The sequence below is a fragment of the Dipodomys ordii genome, unplaced genomic scaffold (assembly GCF_000151885.1).
Source record: "Dipodomys ordii isolate 6190 unplaced genomic scaffold, Dord_2.0 Scaffold11, whole genome shotgun sequence".
NCBI lineage: Eukaryota > Metazoa > Chordata > Mammalia > Rodentia > Heteromyidae > Dipodomys > Dipodomys ordii.
The window spans coordinates 14,831,634-14,848,194 of record NW_012267227.1 but is presented as its reverse complement, the minus strand read 5'-3'; the positions used below and the strand labels follow the sequence as shown (position 1 = coordinate 14,848,194).

Sequence of the window (16,561 nt, the reverse complement as noted above, 5' to 3'; positions counted from 1 at the left end):
CAGGCATCCGCCACCATTCCCAATTGGTGGCAAGCTCATTTCTGGGGAATGGGAGACTGGAAGCAGGATCCAGGGAGGACAAGCTTAGAAATTCTCATAGTGGTGCACGAAGTGGGCCCGGTCCTGTCTGTTGATGAGCTGGCAGGCCTTCTCCACGTTCTTGGTCATTCCTGGAGGGCCACAGCTGAACACGCCGATCTTGTGCACCTGTCAGGTAATTGGAGAGAAAAGGAGAGGTCTAGCCCGGCGCTAATGGCTCACGCCTGTAATCCTAGCTACTCAGGAGGCTGAGATCTGAGGATCACGGTTCAAAGCCAGCCTGGCCAGGAAAGGTCTATGAGAGTCTTATCTCCAATAAACCATCAGAAAACAGGAAGCGGTGGTGTGGATCAAGTGGTAGAGTGCTTGCCTTTGAGCTGAAGAGCTGAGGGACAGCGCCCAGGCCCAGAGTTCAAGTCCCACAACCAACAACAACAAAAAACAAAAACAGAAAGAAAGAAAGAAAGAAAGAAAGAAAGAAAGAAAGAAAGAAAGAAAGAAAGAAAGAAAGAAAGAAAGAAAGAAAGAAAAGAAAGAAAGAAAGGAAGGAAGGAAGGAAGGGAGGGAGGGAGGGAGGGAGGGAAAGGAAGGAAAGGAGAGGTCTGCAGCCTTGTGATGTTCACAACCCCAAAGAAAGATTCTTCCACAGCCTGACCAGAATGACCAGAGTTCTACCCCAGACTTTGGGGAGGAATCTTGAGCTATTTAGGGGTGAAGTGGGGGTTAAAATCCTCTTGCAACAATACCCTACCTTAGCCAGGATAGAACTTCTCTGCTCAAGACAGAGCTAGGGAGGAGGCGGGGGGACCTTGAAGACCAAGATATCCTGGCAGGGCAAGACCAGAGTCCCAGGGTGACAGTAGATGACTGACCTGTGGGTGGACCTCCTGCAGGGAGTTGAAGAAGAGCTCAAAGGGCGGCCGGCCAAAGTGGGTGATGGAACGCAGCCCCGTGAACAGACTCCGGTTCAGCACCTTCTGGAAGTGTCGCTCACAGATGTACTGGGGGAGGGGACACGGAGGAAGATCACACAGATACCACCAGGCCCAACCCCCTCACCCAGACACGGGTTCTGCCTGCCCTAGCCTGGCCAGTCGTGACCCACCAGCATGGTGGTCCTGAGGTCGAATTTCTCAGCCAGCTGGGTGATGTAGATGTGCACAGACACCAGGTCCTGGCAGTCATTCTCCTCCACCTCCCGGATGATGTCAGCCAGCCACTCGAACTGCCTCTGGGTCCTGGTCACCCAGATGAAGTAGATCTGAGTGGGAACACACTTTGCTCAGGCTCCGTACAATCCCAAGTGCCTTTGCCTGGGAGACTGGAAAGCCCCACCGGCCTGATGCCGGGTCTGACCACACTCCTTCCTCCCTCTGAGTCTGTTATCTGGATAACTGCATGTAACGGCTCCTGAAGACCCCAGAGCCCCAGCACACAGCTTCCCTAACCCTGCTGCAAGGTCAGAACACCATCAAGCCCTGAGTTCCTCAAGGACCGGGGAGGGAGGGAGGGAGGGAGGGAGGGAGGGAGGAAGGGAAAGAGGGAGGGAGGGAGGGTTACCTTTTTGCAGAGCATCTGAGTGCCCACTGAGGATTTGAAGACCAAGTCTTTGAGGATGGAGGCAAAAGGGGTGACCCCAATGCCCCCTCCCACCAGCACGGACACCTCAAACTTATGCCACTCCTGGTGGCCTTCCCCAAATGGTCCATCGAGGTACAGCTGCTGAGAGAACGGGAGAGAGATGAACCTGACCCTGTCCCAGTGTGCAGGCCACAATGGAAGCTGGAGGGAGGGGGGAAGAGGGGGAACACAGACAGGAGGGGACCAGAGCTTCTCCTCTAAGGTACCCCAGCCTCCTCACAGCCTGGCCTTGGAGTGGCTGGAGAGCCTGGTCTCCGGGCATGAGAGATAGGGATCTTCAGCCAATGACAGAGACCAAAAAGGGAGATTTGTAGATACCTTTGGGTATCTGGCAGAGCCTAGGCCCGTTGGCGGGGAGTAGATCTCCCGGAGCCGAGTGGTCCAGGGTCCTACTGCCCGGATGTGCAGGCTGAGGGTGTCCTCGTGGGGCGCCGAGGTCAGCGTGAAGGGGTGGTACTCAGTGGTCCCCAGGGCCAGGCAAGCGATCTGCACCCACTGCCCTGACTTGTACTCAAAGTCTTGGGGCCGCTGGAACTGCAGGTGAGTTACACCTGGGAGGAAGTGTCATAGGAGGGGAAAAGCATAGATCAGAAGGTCTATTTCTGGGTAGGTGACAACTGATGGGTGTCTGTCCTTTCCACACTAAAAAGGCCCAGGGAGTGTCATGTGGTCTGGGTTCCTGGGGACAGAGAATAGGAGCATCCCCAACTTTATTTTGTGGCTAGCACAAGGGTTGGAGTTCTCTGCTTCCTTGACCCAGCCTCTCTCTTTTTCTGTCCTTCTTCCCATGAACGGTTCAGGCCTCTTGTTACTGCCCTGAATTCCGGCCTGCAGGTAGAGGGGAACTCAAGTTCCCCATCCAACCTGCTACCATCGAACTGATGGTGACTGCCATGCCTTGACCAAGCTGAGCCTCGGGGCCTGCCGGATCTTTCTTGAACAAGGAGGAGGTGCTGGTGAGAACCAAAGGCTTACTAACACCGCCGAGACAGTTGGATCGGAGTCAAATGAAAAGGAGAAACAATTTTCTTACAACGGGAGCCCTGAAGATGTGATGGTCATGTGACACCTAAAATCATCTCCACCACCTCCCATAATGATCGTAATGAGCCACTGATGCCCAGCTACTCTGGCCTTTCTTTGGGCCAGCTGCATTTCTATCCGGAGAAAGCTTCAGGAGTTCCCAAGAGGGTGTCAGAGGCAGTGCCAGAGGTCAGGAGGCCTGTCCTGTGTTGAACCTGAGGAACTGATCTTTGGTGCTTCCTCACCCAAGCTGGCTGGTACCTGAAGGCAGCAGCTCCACCTTCATCATGCTGATCTCCACCTTCTTCCGGCTCAGGCTCACCAGCTTGTCCCCACCAAAGATAATGGCTGGGACCAGGAAGTAGATGTGGAAACTGGGTAGTTGGATGAGAGCGAAGCTGCCGTGGATGATGAGCTGGAGATGATGGCCAATTAGTATAGCTCAGTTCCAGCGGGATCCCTGTCCTGCACCCCTGTGCAGAAGCGCTGGCCTGAGGCTGGACTCCAAGATCTCAAATCTCAGGGACTCAGTCTGAGATCGTAGGTCTCATTCTCCTGCATCCACCTTTACCCTCCACCCCTCTCCTGAGGACCCTCATCTATGGCCTGATACAGCTCAGAACTGTCTTACCAGGGCATAAAGAATGACATAGAGGTGATGAGTCAGCCAGAAACCCCGGAAGCTGCAGCGGCGGAAGTGGTGAGAGGCAAAGACATACATAATGGCCAGGACCAGGAGCAACAGAACTCCTGTCATACCTGGGATAGGCCGGAGGATAGGGTCAGTGACTGGTCTCAGGACTGCAGCCTGGACTGAAAATATAACAATGCACTCCCCCATGTCCCCCTCCCTCCCCTCTCATCTCTTCAGCCCTATTCCAGGCCAGTGTGTATTCAGGGAAATGGAGTCAGAAGCAGAGTTTCTCAGACAGACTCACTGGTCCACTTCCTACCTGGAATCGTCTCAAAGAACCACCAGTAGAACTTCTGGGGAAGTTTAGATCTGTGGGGAAAAAAGCACATGGCAACTCTGGCTGGGGCAGGAGGGGTTCCACTACAACCACACCCCAAGCTGACTTTGTTCCTCTTGGCCCTGACTGTTGAGGTTACCAGACCCTTCCACCCAGATGGCCAAGAGATCCTTCCAAGAAGTTAATGGCCCTCATTCTCCCATGATCCTCTCCTCTACACCCTCAGCAATCTTGCTCCTCTGTTATCCTAAACTCTCTTTCTGTCTTGAGTATCCGGTCTTCTGTTTTGAAAGCTCTGTGCGGGCAAAGGGTTTCTATTTTACTTACTACTCTACCCCTAGGCTCACAGCTCTACTGACATATGCGGTAGAGATTCAATAAGCATCTGTTGAACATCTGTATCGATTTTGGCATCCCCACTTCTAGCAAGTGAATCACCACCCAGAACATGGCTCATAAATGTTGGACTGATGAATGGCTGGTAAACTGATATAGTAAGCTATGTGGTAGGTACTTCTCCTGCTCTTTTTCTGCTTGATCACAGCCAGCATCCTGCCTGAGGGCAAACATGGCACCTTTTATCTTCCTCCAGAGGGCTGGCTTTGTACCTTTACTCAGGAAGGAGTTCAGTGTGGGTATCTTATGGCCATCTATGTCTTCGTAGATACCCTCAGGTCATGCAAGAGACCCAGGAGACCCCCTTCCCCAGAACTGACCCATCATTCACAAAGACGTTGGGGAATACACAGGCCATCAGGCTGAGGGGGCTGACTGAGAAGATGTAGAAATTCACCACGTGACCAGCACTGTGCAAAACTGAAAGAGAGATTCTTGTCAAAGATGTTAACCAGGGCCGATGACCTCTAGCCCTGCATGAGAGAGCAGAGACACCCGAGAGGAGAGAAGAAGACACAGGGAGTTCCCTGGCTCCTCACGGTAGGGGGCTACAGCAAAGGAGGAGAATGTCAGGGGCCACCTACTGGCCAGGATGACAGCCGCCATGGCGATCCAGCGGTGGAAGTCCACGGCGGCATCGAAGGGGATGTAGCGGTTGAGGAAGGTCTCCCGCAGGAAGGTGAGGAGGTTGCGGCACATGGTGAGCAGGATGTAGGAGAACATGAAGGAGATGCTGGCTGCCGTGCCCCGGGACACGATGATGCCCACGTAGGTGGTCTCTTCAATGTCGGTGGGTGGTGAGGAAAATGCATAATCTGGGGCATGGTAGAAGAAGAAGTAGGTTCTTGAGCCCCATTTGGAACATCTGAAGGGGGGGCGGGGTTCTCCATCCAAGTATTGAGCAGCAAGAAAGGCAACCCAAGCTCCATTCCTCCCTGAAGGCAAGGGGAGGGGACCCCCCCCCCAGCCCAGAGCTCTTACAGTAGGATCGTTCTGCAAACAGGCCCACACAGATGGCTGAGAAGATTGCAACACACATGATGTGACGTCGGTAGTTCTCCACAAAGCGCTTGAATTGCTGTAGTTTCTGGGCGACAAGGCCCCGTTGCATCTTCTCCTGAAGGGCTTCTGTGTACAGCTCAGGGGTCCCCACTGCCCTAGAGAAGGCAACCTGTCATTCTCCCAACTCTTTTTTTTTCTTCTGTCAGTTGTGGGGTTTGAACTCTGGGCCTGGGCGCTGTCCCTGAGCTCTTCAGCTCAAGGCAAGCACTCTACCACTTGAGCCACAGCACCACTTCTGGTTTTCTGGTGGTTAATGGGAGATAAGAGTTGCACGGATATTCCTGCCTTGTCTGGCTTGGAGCCACGATCCCCAGATCTCAGTCTCCTGAATAGCTAGGATTAGAGGTGTGGGCCACCGGTACCCGGCTTCTCCCAACTCTTTCTCTCCATCCTTACTTGTTCTGTCCTTCCCTCCTCCTGCTCCCTGCACAGACCCACTGCTGTGCCCAAGGCCACAGGGGCCAAGAGAGCCTTTACTACCACTATGGTGTTGTTCTGAGCCAGCTGGAGAAGGCGATATAGAGGCTGAGAGAGGAGGAAAAGTCATTGGGCACCCTAGCCCCACCAGGTAGATCAGGGATGAGATTTCGAAGGGTCTCTCTTTATGTCAAAGACCAGAGACCCCCCCCAAGACTTTTCTCCTTGTCTTCTTGGGCCCAGAGCTCTAAGAAGCACTCACTTTTTGCCAAATCTCTTCTTTAGACCAGGGGTTTCTGAGGCAGGGAGGACCAGCTCCTTGGGGTAAGAGCTGAGAAAAAGAAAAATGGAGCCTGTTCACCCCTGGTCTTTCCAGCCAGGAAAAGAAGCACTGGGTGCAAGCGTGGGGTGGAGGTGGGAGGGGGGGATCCTGGGACCAGGCAGGGGACATGCTGGAATGAGTGGTTAGGGTTGGCTGATGTGTTCGCAGGATAACAAGAGTCTAGAATGGCAGGAAGACACCCAATCTCCTAGGAAGTATTCGCTTGGGAGGCAACTGGGATTTGGGTTGAAACTGGCCATGTCGATAAGAACTACTTTCTTGGGGCAAACATCTGACCATAGGGGCTGATTGGCGCAGGGGCCCTAGCCAAGGAGACCTCCCAGTGCTTTGTTCCCCAATACCAGTTCTCAGGAGTCCGAGTGATGAATGAGACTCGAGAGCTGATATTTGGTTTAAAGATGTTTCCAACACCTGAAAAAGGAGAAGAAGAAACTGGACTGGCTTCCACATGGTGGGAAACTGCGTTCTTCTCTCAACCCCTCTGGGTCATGTGTACATCTCAGCCTTTAGCCCTATTCTCCTCCCTCTCCCCCACAAAGAATCGACTGTATGTACATAGGGCAACTAGATGCAATCCTGTCTGTCCTTTGTGTAAAGAATAGAGTAAGTCCTCCTCTGGCCAGATACAGTCCAGGTCAATGCCCACAGCTTTGGAAAGTGTATAGGCTGAGTTCCAGTGACTCCAGTGAGCAACTTTGTGCAGAATACTACTTGACACGGAGCCCTTGGTTCCATGTCAGACTCAGTATAAGGCACTAAGGACGCAGAGAAGAATTAGACCTGGGTCTTGTCCATCAGGACAACTGCTTTGAAGACACACTCCCTACCTGACTGTGACCATTCTTTATACACTCCCACACCTCCAACTCTACCTTTGACACAGAGCTGTGTGAAGCGGAGCTCGCTGTGGTGGTCCCGAAGCATAAAGTGGAAGTCCTCCCAGTTCAGCTCCTCCTTGTCCTGGAAACCTGACTCTCGGAACATGGACTCCATCACCTCGGCCAGCTGGGCCTTGGATAGGCAGTTGTTAGAGATCTCGATGAAGGATCTGGAGGACAAGAGACAAACAACCTGTTGCCCAGTGAGGTCAGGCTTAGGCCAAGTACAGGGAGGAGCAGACCCCATATTCCTTAAAGTGGTTACCAGTGACCTGAGAAACAACATTGAAAACATGCTAAGTTCATAAATTCAGCTTGGCTAACTCACCCTAAGCTGGGAAAGGTAATGGCTAGGGGTCACCAGCACCTGGCTGTTTTGCTCTTTTAAGAGCCCGTGTCAGAAAAGTGGGGCTATGGCTCAAGTGGTAGAGTGCTAGCCTTGAGCACAAAGAGACTCAGGGACAGCATTCAGGTCCTGAGTTCAAGCCTCCTCTCTCTCTCTCTCATACACACACACACACACACACACACACACACACATACATGCCTGTGTCTAGCTGGGGTATCTAGACTGTAAGAGGTAAAAGTGTAGAGGGACAGAAACATGAAATGTATCTGGGCTGCTATTTTTCATTCCTTGTTTATTTGCTCATTTATTTCACTCTGTCTTACTCCTTGAGCTAAGTATCAGATCCCTGCTCTGTATCAATGTCAATATGGAAGAAACAGATGTTAAAAAAAAAACAAAGAGAAATATGCCCTGGTGGTGCTGAAGCGGGGTGTGTTACTGATGTTGGGTCCTCAGGAATGAGAAGTTCATGATGCCCAAAGTTGGTCTTTCTTGGCATATCAAAACAAGAAATGGGCTGGGCACTAGTGGCTTACACCTGTAATCCTAGCAACTCAGGAATCTGAAATCTGAGGATTGCAGTTAGAAGGTAGCCCAGGTAGGAAAGTTCATGAGACTCTTATCTCCAATTAAGCACCACAAAACCAAAAATGGAGATATAGCTCAAGTGGTAGAACACTAGATTTATGCAAAAAAAAAAAGCTCAGGGACAGCACCCAGGCCTTAAGTTCAAGCCCCAGAATTGGCACATACAAATAAGACATGGTGGGCTTGGAAGGTGGCTCAATGGTAGAGTGCTTGCTTCGCATGCCTTGCCCTGGGTTCAATTCCTCAGCACCACATAAACAGAAAAAGCTGGAAGTGGCACTGTGGCTCAAGTGGTAGAGTGCTAGCCTTGAGCTGAAGAGCTGAGGGACAGTGCCCATGCCTAGAGTTCAAGCCCCACAACTGACAAAAAACAAACATGGTTTCACACACAGAATAAAAGGACTGAAACTCCCCATGTTTCTCCTACCAGCTTGTCATACTGATTAACATTAGGTGAACAACCTTCATTCATCCATCATTGCATCATGTAAAGCTCAGTGTTCAGCATACAACAAAAGAGTTGACAAGAATTCAAAGATATCTAAAAGGATTATATGAACTTTTGCTGTTGGTTACACTGGTGTTTTTTGTTGTTGCTATTTATTTTTGTCAGTCATGGGGCTTGAACTCTGGGCCTGGGTGCTGTTCCTCAGCTCTTCAGCTCAAGGCTAGAGCTCTACCACTTGAGCCACAGTGCCGCTTCTGGTTTTCTGGTGGTTTATTGGAGATAAAAATCTCACAGGGTTTCCTGCCCGGACTGGCTTTGAACCCCAATCCTCAGATCTCAGCTTCCTGAGTAGCTTGGATTACAGGTGTGAGCCACTGGCGCCTGGCCACACTGGTATTTCGTTGTTGTCGTGTTAGCTAGGGAGACTTTTCTGGCTGTTGTGGACAATGGAAATATAGATCCTGCTCAAGGCAGAGGCGTGGACAAGGTAAACTGTGAGTGCTCTGAGAGTCTCTGATGTAATGTCCCCTTTCAACACAGGTGGACACCTAGCCTTGCCTGTCCTCCTTTGGACTTGTTTTCCCATTGAAACCATCAGGCTGTCTTAGGATTGCCAGGGCCCACTTGGTACCGCATCATGGTGAAGAATTCATCCTTGGAGAGGAAGCCATTCCCATCCAGGTCATACATGGTGAACATCAGTCGGGACTTATCTTCCGGGGAGCCTGAGAGGAAAAAAAAATACGTGTGTGTGGAGGTGGGGATTCAGGCTACTTCCCTGTTTACAGAACCCCAAAATGGCCTACCATCGTCCATGCTTCTACCTTTCATGAAGACCACCAGGATGTCCAGGAACTCGCGGAAGGACAGGTAACCATTGCCATCTTTGTCAGCCAAAGAGAACATGGACTCCACAAACATGTCCTGAGGCCTGAGACCCAGGGACTCAGCAAACTCAGCCCTGCTCAGCTCACAGGTCAGGGCTTCTCGAACCTTCTGGGATGAGTCCACTGGCAAGGTCCCTGCATCCGCCTGGTTGATGTTTAACACCTGTACTTGGGCAGCCACAGAGGAAGGAGAAGAAGGCTGTGAGGCTAGGTGGAATACAGATAAGTTTTCCCATCTCCCCAAAGTCCAATGCTGAACAGTTGAACCCTGCTGATACCTAGGTATGCTAATGGGAGTCTCTGCTCTTCTAGGGAAGTCAAGTGAATAGCAGCAGCCTTCCATTTCTCCTTAGGCTTGAGCACAACAGAATGAGAATAATGATGGCAGAAGGAGGAGGTGGGGAAGGGAGGGTGGGTGGGGTGCAAACTTGGAGAATGCAAAGTAAAACAACCTGCACTGGGGCAGGAAGATGTTGGTCATAGACGTGGCAGGAAGAGGCTAGAAATGGGAGCTTATGTCAAACACAGATTCGTGAGTCTCACTCCCCAGCAAGCTGTTTGGGAAGGAAACTGAGAAGGTGCATTTCTAAGTAAGTACTCTGGTGAGGTTCATGTTGGTCTAGGGATGAACATTTGAGAATCTGTCACGTTGGGTAGCTCACTGGGTCTACTCCACAGTGTGTGTGTTGGATTGGGAAGGTGGCTCAGTGCTAAAGTGTTTGCCTTGCATGCTTGAAGCCCTGGGTTTGATTCCTCAGTACCTCATAAATAGAAAAAAAGCCAGAAGTGGCGCTGTGGTTCAAGTGGTAGAGTGCTAGCCTTGAGCTGAAGAGCTGAGGGACAGTGCCCAGGCCCAGAGTTCAGACCCTGCAACTAGCCAAAAACAAAAACACAAAACAACAACAAAAAAGTGTGTGTGTGTGTGTGTGTGCGTGCATGCGCATGTATACACATGTGTGCCAGTACTAGGGCTTGAACTCAAGACCTGGGCGCTTGAGCTTTTTCACTCAGGACTAGTGGTCTACCACTTGAGCTATAGCTTTTTGGTGGCTTATCCCAGACTTTTCTGCTCAAGCTGGCTTGGAAATACAATCCTCAGATCTCAGCCACCTGAGTAGCTAGGATTACAGGCATGAGTTACCAGCACTGGGCTTTAATTACTGTTTCAGAGATGACAACATGGAGATAGAGAGCCCAGGTGATGTGAGTTTCCTAACATCACATAGTCCACAAGGGTCACAACCCAAGCTGTCTGCCTCCCGCCCACAGGATGGAAGCTTAGCTCACTCACATAGAAGGTTCTGCCCAACCCAGGTTGGTCCAATCCCCTAGGCCAGTCTCCCCCCCTCGACCCCCCCCCACCTCCAGAAGGCACAAGTCATGGCACCTGAGCAAAAAGATGCCTGAAGAAGATCTCCAGGATGCAGCCTCGCTGTTGCTTAGTGACAGCCTTCTTGAAGAGCTCGCGCTCGCTCATCTGAGCCACCCGGAGGCCTGGACTCCAGCACTTACAGAGGTCCTGCAGTTGCTGCACAAAGGCGCCTCGCTCCTCTTCTGAGTTAAACTGCAACACCTAGGTGAGAAGGAGCCCCCCCCCACCCCCATGTCATACTTAAAGCTCAAACTTCTGGTCCAGCCTCCTCACAGAGGACATCAGGTTGGGGAAAGCAGAGAAAAGTCCCTCCCTATCCATCCAGGCTTGGGCCAGGTAAGTAGTCTTGGAGGCGGGAGGGGGGGAAGGATGGTGGTGGTCAGGTAGAATCTGGGGAGCCCCTTTCCCCAACATCAGCCTTCCCAGGCGAGCATTGTGGCTGCGGATGGAGTAGTCATCTGAGTTGCTTCTGAGAGGGAAATATATGTGAGAACTCCTGTGTGGGCAGGAGGGGCTGTACCAGGTCATACTCCTTGGGGATCTTGAGCAGCAGTGTCCTGCATCCCCGGTTGCTGGACAGGATGAGGTTGACCTGCTGCAGGGGCTGCAGCTGGATGGTGCGAAGCACCGTGAGCCCTCCGTCCAGGACCTGTAAGCACTTGTCCGGGAGCAGCCGGATGGTGATGGGATAGCTGCTCCCCTTGGGGCCTGGCCACTCCATCCCTGGGGAAGAGACAGCTGGACAGAGTGAGTCATGGGAGTCTGCGCAGGACATCAGCTCTCCCCCCACCCAACTCTGTGACTTAGTTTTTTCCTCAGACCTCGCCCCCCACCAACCCCACCATCTCCTCTTTCTCCCTCCTTCCCCTCTGCCTCGGCCTCACCTGTCACTCCAACTTTGACGGCTTCCTCCTTTGTGCTCTCTTTGCCTTTCCTTTGTAGCTTCTTGCGCTCTCGGTTCCGGAAGTGAGCCACCACCCCAGCCATAAGCAGACTCACTGAAGGAGACCAGAGAAGCCAGTTAGGAGGACAGCCCCTTTGATCCAGCAGCTTCAGATGCTGCTCCTCCCTTCTGAAGACCTCCCTCCCCTCCGTCTCCACTCCAGGAGCCTGGCCTCAAGCTAATCCAAAGAGTTCATCCCAGGAGCCAGTGCAGCTCAGAGGGGCTGAGCTAGTCTGTGGGGGAGAAGGAGGCCAGAGAAGAGACAGCAGGAGGAGGTTGAAGGACTCACCTAAGGGAAAGCAGCAGAGAGCCACAATGACAAGGCCATAGCCCGCACCGCTGCCCTTGAAGTAGTCAGTCACAGTAAGGGGCACACAATTGGGCAAGCCTTCAGTTGTGAGCTGCCGGGGCTGTGGGCAGGGCGCACCTAAGAGACAGAGCACAGAAGAGCCCCAAGTCCAAGGGCCCTCTCCTTGAGCAGGTGTGGTTCTTCATCTTGGAAAAGACCAAGATATCCTACACCACCATCTTCAAGGCCTACCTCCCTGGGCCTTGTTCCCCTTCCCAAATTCCTCAGCATCCACCCCAGATTGACCTGCTGTGAGAATTAGCCGAATGTAGACCTCTCCACCCAACGCAGAGAGCACCTGGCTCTCTGGATGTCACCAAGTAGTTCTGTCTCCCCCCCTCCCACCACCAGGTACTCCTAGGCTACTTACCTTCCTGCCAGACAAAGACGTTGGGCTGCAAGGAGCTAGGGTCAACGTTAGTGACCGCTACCAACACATCCCGGAGGGTGGTGTTTCTGATTTCTGCAATCTCTTCCTGGGAGAACAGCCTGGGTTGGAGAAAGGCAAGAGTTATCAGAGTAGGAAGAGAATAGGAGCCTCTGGAACCCCAAGCCCAAGGACCCAGATGAGAAAAGAGCCCTAGAGGACATGAGTAGGAGGGCTGGAATCAACACCTCTAGGGGGCCATCCTGGTCCAGGCCGAGGTAGAGGCTGAGGTGGGGTCCAAGCCAGGTCTTACCCATTCTTGGTGTTCTCAAACCAATAGCGGTCACCATCCCTCAGTCGCACAAACTGATTGAGGATGATGTTGCTGAATAGGGGTCCAGGGTCTCCATAGCTCTCCAGGAGCCCACCCAGGAGTAGCTCTAGCCGAGACAGGTCCTGGTTATACAAGGCAGCTGTAGCCTCCAGCACCTAAGGCATCATGGGAGGTAAATAGTGTCTGTGCATGTGTGTGAACTCGCCAACAATGTCATCAGTAAAGTGGGAGATGGTGAAAAGTGTCTATACTACATGTATATGGCCAGGCACCAGTGGCTCACACTTGTAATCCTAGCTACTCAGAAGGCTGAGATCTGAGGATCGCCCTTCAAAGCCAGCCCAGGCTGGTAAGCCTATGATACTCTTAGCTCCAGTTAAGCACCAGGAAACTGGAAGTGGCACTGTGGCTCAAGTGGTAGAGCACTTGCCTTGAGCTGAAGAGCTCAGGGACAGAACCCAGGTCCAGAGTTCAAGTCCCACGACCGACAAAAAAAAACAAACAAAAAACCGTATAAGGATTACACATAAGCTAACATAAAGGATTTGAGGCAGCATTGCCAGGGGAAAGCTTAAACTGTCGTTATGATCGTTATTCTTCTTTACCTGGGGCTCTACCTTGGGGTTGAGGTCCCTCCAGTTCTTTGGGGGCTCCTGTCCCAAAGCCAGCATGGCTTGGCTATAGCTGGGCAGCCCCATATCTCGACCACGTTGGATGCTGCTGGCCACGTAGTCTGTGCGGGAGAACTTGTCTGGGCCAGGCCAATAATCTGAGGAAAGACCAGGACTTTGAAGTTAATCCTCTCAACACTTCCTTTGCCTGCAGTCTTCTATCCATCTGTCAGTACTATCACACCCTCACCACATACACAGACACACACAGAGTCCTCCACATCCCTCTCCATGAGATCTATGCCCACACTGGCCTTGTCTTGATGTGGGTCCAATGTTATTGTGTGTTATCAGGGGCAAGTTTTTGTCAAGATTCTTCTTCTAAGACTCAAGATGGATCTTTTTTCTTTCTTTCTTTTTTGTCACTCAGGGCCTGAGTGCTGTCCCTAAGCACTTTTGCTCTAGGCTAGTGCTCTACCACTTTGAGCCACAGCTCCACTACTTCTGGTTTTCTGGTGGTTAATTGGAGTTAAGAGTCTTATGGACTTTCCTGCCCAGGCTAGCTTTGAACCAACATCCTCAGATCTCACCTAGGATTATAGGCATGAGCCACCAGTGCCCAGCTTCAAGATGGTTCTTGATATAATGCAGAAATTACATGCCCTATACTTCCCCAACCTTAAAGCAAGATTGGATGAAAATATTTAGAGACCCGAGTAAGACAGTGCATCACCACCCCCACACTCCAATACCCGTATCTGATTTAAGTTAGAAACAACATAGCACTGTGTATTAGGAGAGAGGAAGCTCAAAGTTTCATTTTATTCTGATGAGTATTTGAAGTCTGTGTGTACATCTTTGCTTCTGGATCATGGTCATCCTAGATCTACCTGTTGACCCACCCAAAAGGATCCCCAGTCTCCTGGGTCTGGCTGCCATCCCTTCCAGCTCTATGCTCACCCCTCAGGTCTTCGATCACTATCCTGTCCTCCAGTTCTGAGATCTGTGAGGCCATTCCCAGTAGCAGTTCATTCACATCCTGGGTATTCTTCAGATTAGGATTCTGAGAGGAAGCAAACAATTCATTCAAGATAAGTTATAGGGTCCTTCCCAAAAGCTCAGTCCCTCTTACCTCGGAGGTAAGAGGTAAGCACTTTGGGAGAAAAGATTCACACACACACACACACACACACACACACACACACACACACACACACACACACTTTCTCCAGCTTTTCCTTTCCCCCTTCCCTCCCTACTCTCTTGTCTTTTTTTTTGGTAGGTCGTGGGGCTTGAACTCTGGGCCTGGGCGCTGTCCCTGTGCTCTTCAGCTCAAGGTGAGCATTCTACCGCTTAAGCCACAGCACCACTTCTGGTTTTCTAGTGGTTTATTGGAGATAAGAGTCTCACGGACTTTCCTGCCCGAGCTGGCTTTGAACAATGATCCTCAGATCTCAGCCTCCTGAGTAGCTAGGATTACAGGCGTGAGCCACTGGTGCCCAGCTTCTTTTGTCTTTTTATCTCTTCAGAAAGCCTTCATTTCTGTTCCTGCTCTACCCCTTCTCTATTGTCTTTTAGTCTTGTTAAAGCACTCAAGCTGGCCTTGAATTCTGGGGTTCAACCAATCCCCTTGCTTCAGCCTTCTAAGAGGCTGGGATTACAGACATGTGTCACTGCCTGCGCTCTCTTGGAAAGTTGTCTCAAGGTGATTTTTTTTTCCTGTCCTTTTCCCACCAATCTGGATCACCCACACCATTAAGTCAATGTTTTTTTGTTTTTCTAAGAATTTGTAAAGACATTGATCATGACACACATGCACACCCCTATCCCTCGTTTCAGCCTGACCTCCCGAATCCAGTAGCTGTTGCAGACCCTGAGAGCTGGAGAGCTGCCCAAATCCTTGTTCAGAACTTCCCGGAAATGACAGCTGGAGTTTCTGAAATGAGAAATCGGGATGAGGTGAATGAATTCAGGGAAGAAAGTAAGATGGGGTTCAGTAAGGTTAGGGACTCGGTTGTGGTTGGCCAGGATTGAAAGGTGGCTCACAAACGTCCTTAAACATAACAGGGATATGACAATGTATTTTTTTTTAATTAAAGAAAGAGTAAGCTGTTTGTCCACACAGGATAAGTAGGGAATGAGGGAGGAGGGTGACCTATCTGTTGGACAAATCACATATTCTGCTACCGAAATTCTGTCATTAGGCCCAGTGCTGGTGGCTCACACCTGTAACCCTAGTTACTCAGGAAGCTAAGATCTGAGGATCCTGGTTCAAAGCCAACCCAGGCAGGATTTAACTACCAAAAAGCTGAAGTGGAGCTGTGGTTCAAGTGGTAGAACACTAGCCTAGAATACAAAAGCTCAGGGACAGTGCCTAGGCCCTGAGTTCAAGCCTCAGGACTAGCATATACCACACTCACAAATATGCCATTAGAAAAACTGGAGGAGGGCTGGGAAGGTGGCTCAGTGGTAGAGTGCTTGCCTTGCATGCATGAGGCCCTGGGTTCGATTCCTCAACACCACATATGCAGAAAAAGCCACAAGTGGCGCTGTGGCTCAAGTGGTAGAGAGCTAGCCTTGAGCTGAAGAGCTGAGGGACAGCGCCCAGGCCCAGAGTTCAGGCCCCACAACCGGCAAAAATAAAATAAAATAAAATAAAAAGAAAAACTGGAGGAGATTTCCCTATTGAGATCAAACCAACCATGCTAAGTGTTCCAAATTCTGCTTCCCTTTTCTAAAACACCAAGAGGTGCAAGAAAAACCCCAGACCTCCGAATCCACCCCTTAGCACCTGGGATCATTGTGATGTACCTGTTGGCACCTCCCCCTCCCCCCCCCAGGTCTTCCCTGACCTCATGTAGACACCAGGGGGCACCATAGTGGAGAAGAACTGCTCAGTGGCCACCACGAACTCCGGGGAGATGCTGGGGTCAGTGAAAGGGTGGTACCCTATAGTAAACAGGCCACAAAACAGATCAGATCCCCACACCCACATCCTGGCATCGCATGAATCTAGCTGTCTTCTCCCCACTATGAGTCTTCAGCCCAGGGATTCCCAACCCCCTCATCCTCACCTGTATACGGCGGGGGCGTTTTCTGCAGGAAGCTGGGCAGCCACTCATACAGAGCAATGTTCTGAGGGACAGGGCAGAGGGGGGGGACACACGTGTTGGGCTGGACCAGGAGGAAATCTGAGCCTAAGGGAGGCTGAGGTGCAGAGATGAGGGGGCAGGGGCAGCCGTGGGACAGACTTCCGCAGGATCCAGATGAGCCCCGTCTCCCCCTTCTGAGAAGACTTGAGGGGTGCGCAGGCCAACTAGCTTCCCAAGCGACATCTCCCCCAGAAGCCGCGTTCTGGCCCCTACTTGTCATCCAGGGGGGCTTTGCCTGGACATGAGGTCTCTGGGCACAGGGGCCTCCTGGAAGGGGCGTTCCTGGGTGGGGGTGGTCCCCGGGTTGGAGGAGCTCTGCGGGGAGTCCCGAGTGTCGGGGTCCCGCAGGTGGATGGGGTGGGCACAGGAGAGGGGTGGCAGGTGCACCTGG

The 16,561-nt window shown here is 51.6% G+C and overlaps 1 protein-coding gene across 1 annotated transcript in view; it reads right to left on the bottom strand.

The window, feature by feature from the left end:
* The window catches only part of Duox2 (dual oxidase 2), an 18,923-nt gene continuing 2,362 nt past the window's right edge, over positions 1–16,561 (bottom strand). The window contains 28 exon segments of the mRNA XM_013009974.1: positions 1–174; positions 177–207; positions 912–1,040; positions 1,145–1,300; positions 1,600–1,758; positions 1,999–2,231; positions 2,965–3,118; positions 3,335–3,462; positions 3,657–3,706; positions 4,391–4,490; positions 4,655–4,885; positions 5,052–5,227; positions 5,812–5,880; positions 6,234–6,303; positions 6,765–6,940; positions 8,787–8,880; positions 8,980–9,205; positions 10,430–10,615; positions 10,935–11,137; positions 11,299–11,412; positions 11,647–11,784; positions 12,077–12,195; positions 12,387–12,562; positions 13,013–13,176; positions 13,979–14,081; positions 14,864–14,954; positions 15,871–15,967; positions 16,093–16,215. Of these exon segments, the coding sequence (XP_012865428.1) occupies positions 95–174; positions 177–207; positions 912–1,040; positions 1,145–1,300; positions 1,600–1,758; positions 1,999–2,231; positions 2,965–3,118; positions 3,335–3,462; positions 3,657–3,706; positions 4,391–4,490; positions 4,655–4,885; positions 5,052–5,227; positions 5,812–5,880; positions 6,234–6,303; positions 6,765–6,940; positions 8,787–8,880; positions 8,980–9,205; positions 10,430–10,615; positions 10,935–11,137; positions 11,299–11,412; positions 11,647–11,784; positions 12,077–12,195; positions 12,387–12,562; positions 13,013–13,176; positions 13,979–14,081; positions 14,864–14,954; positions 15,871–15,967; positions 16,093–16,215 (3,776 nt within the window). The 3' untranslated portion in view covers positions 1–94.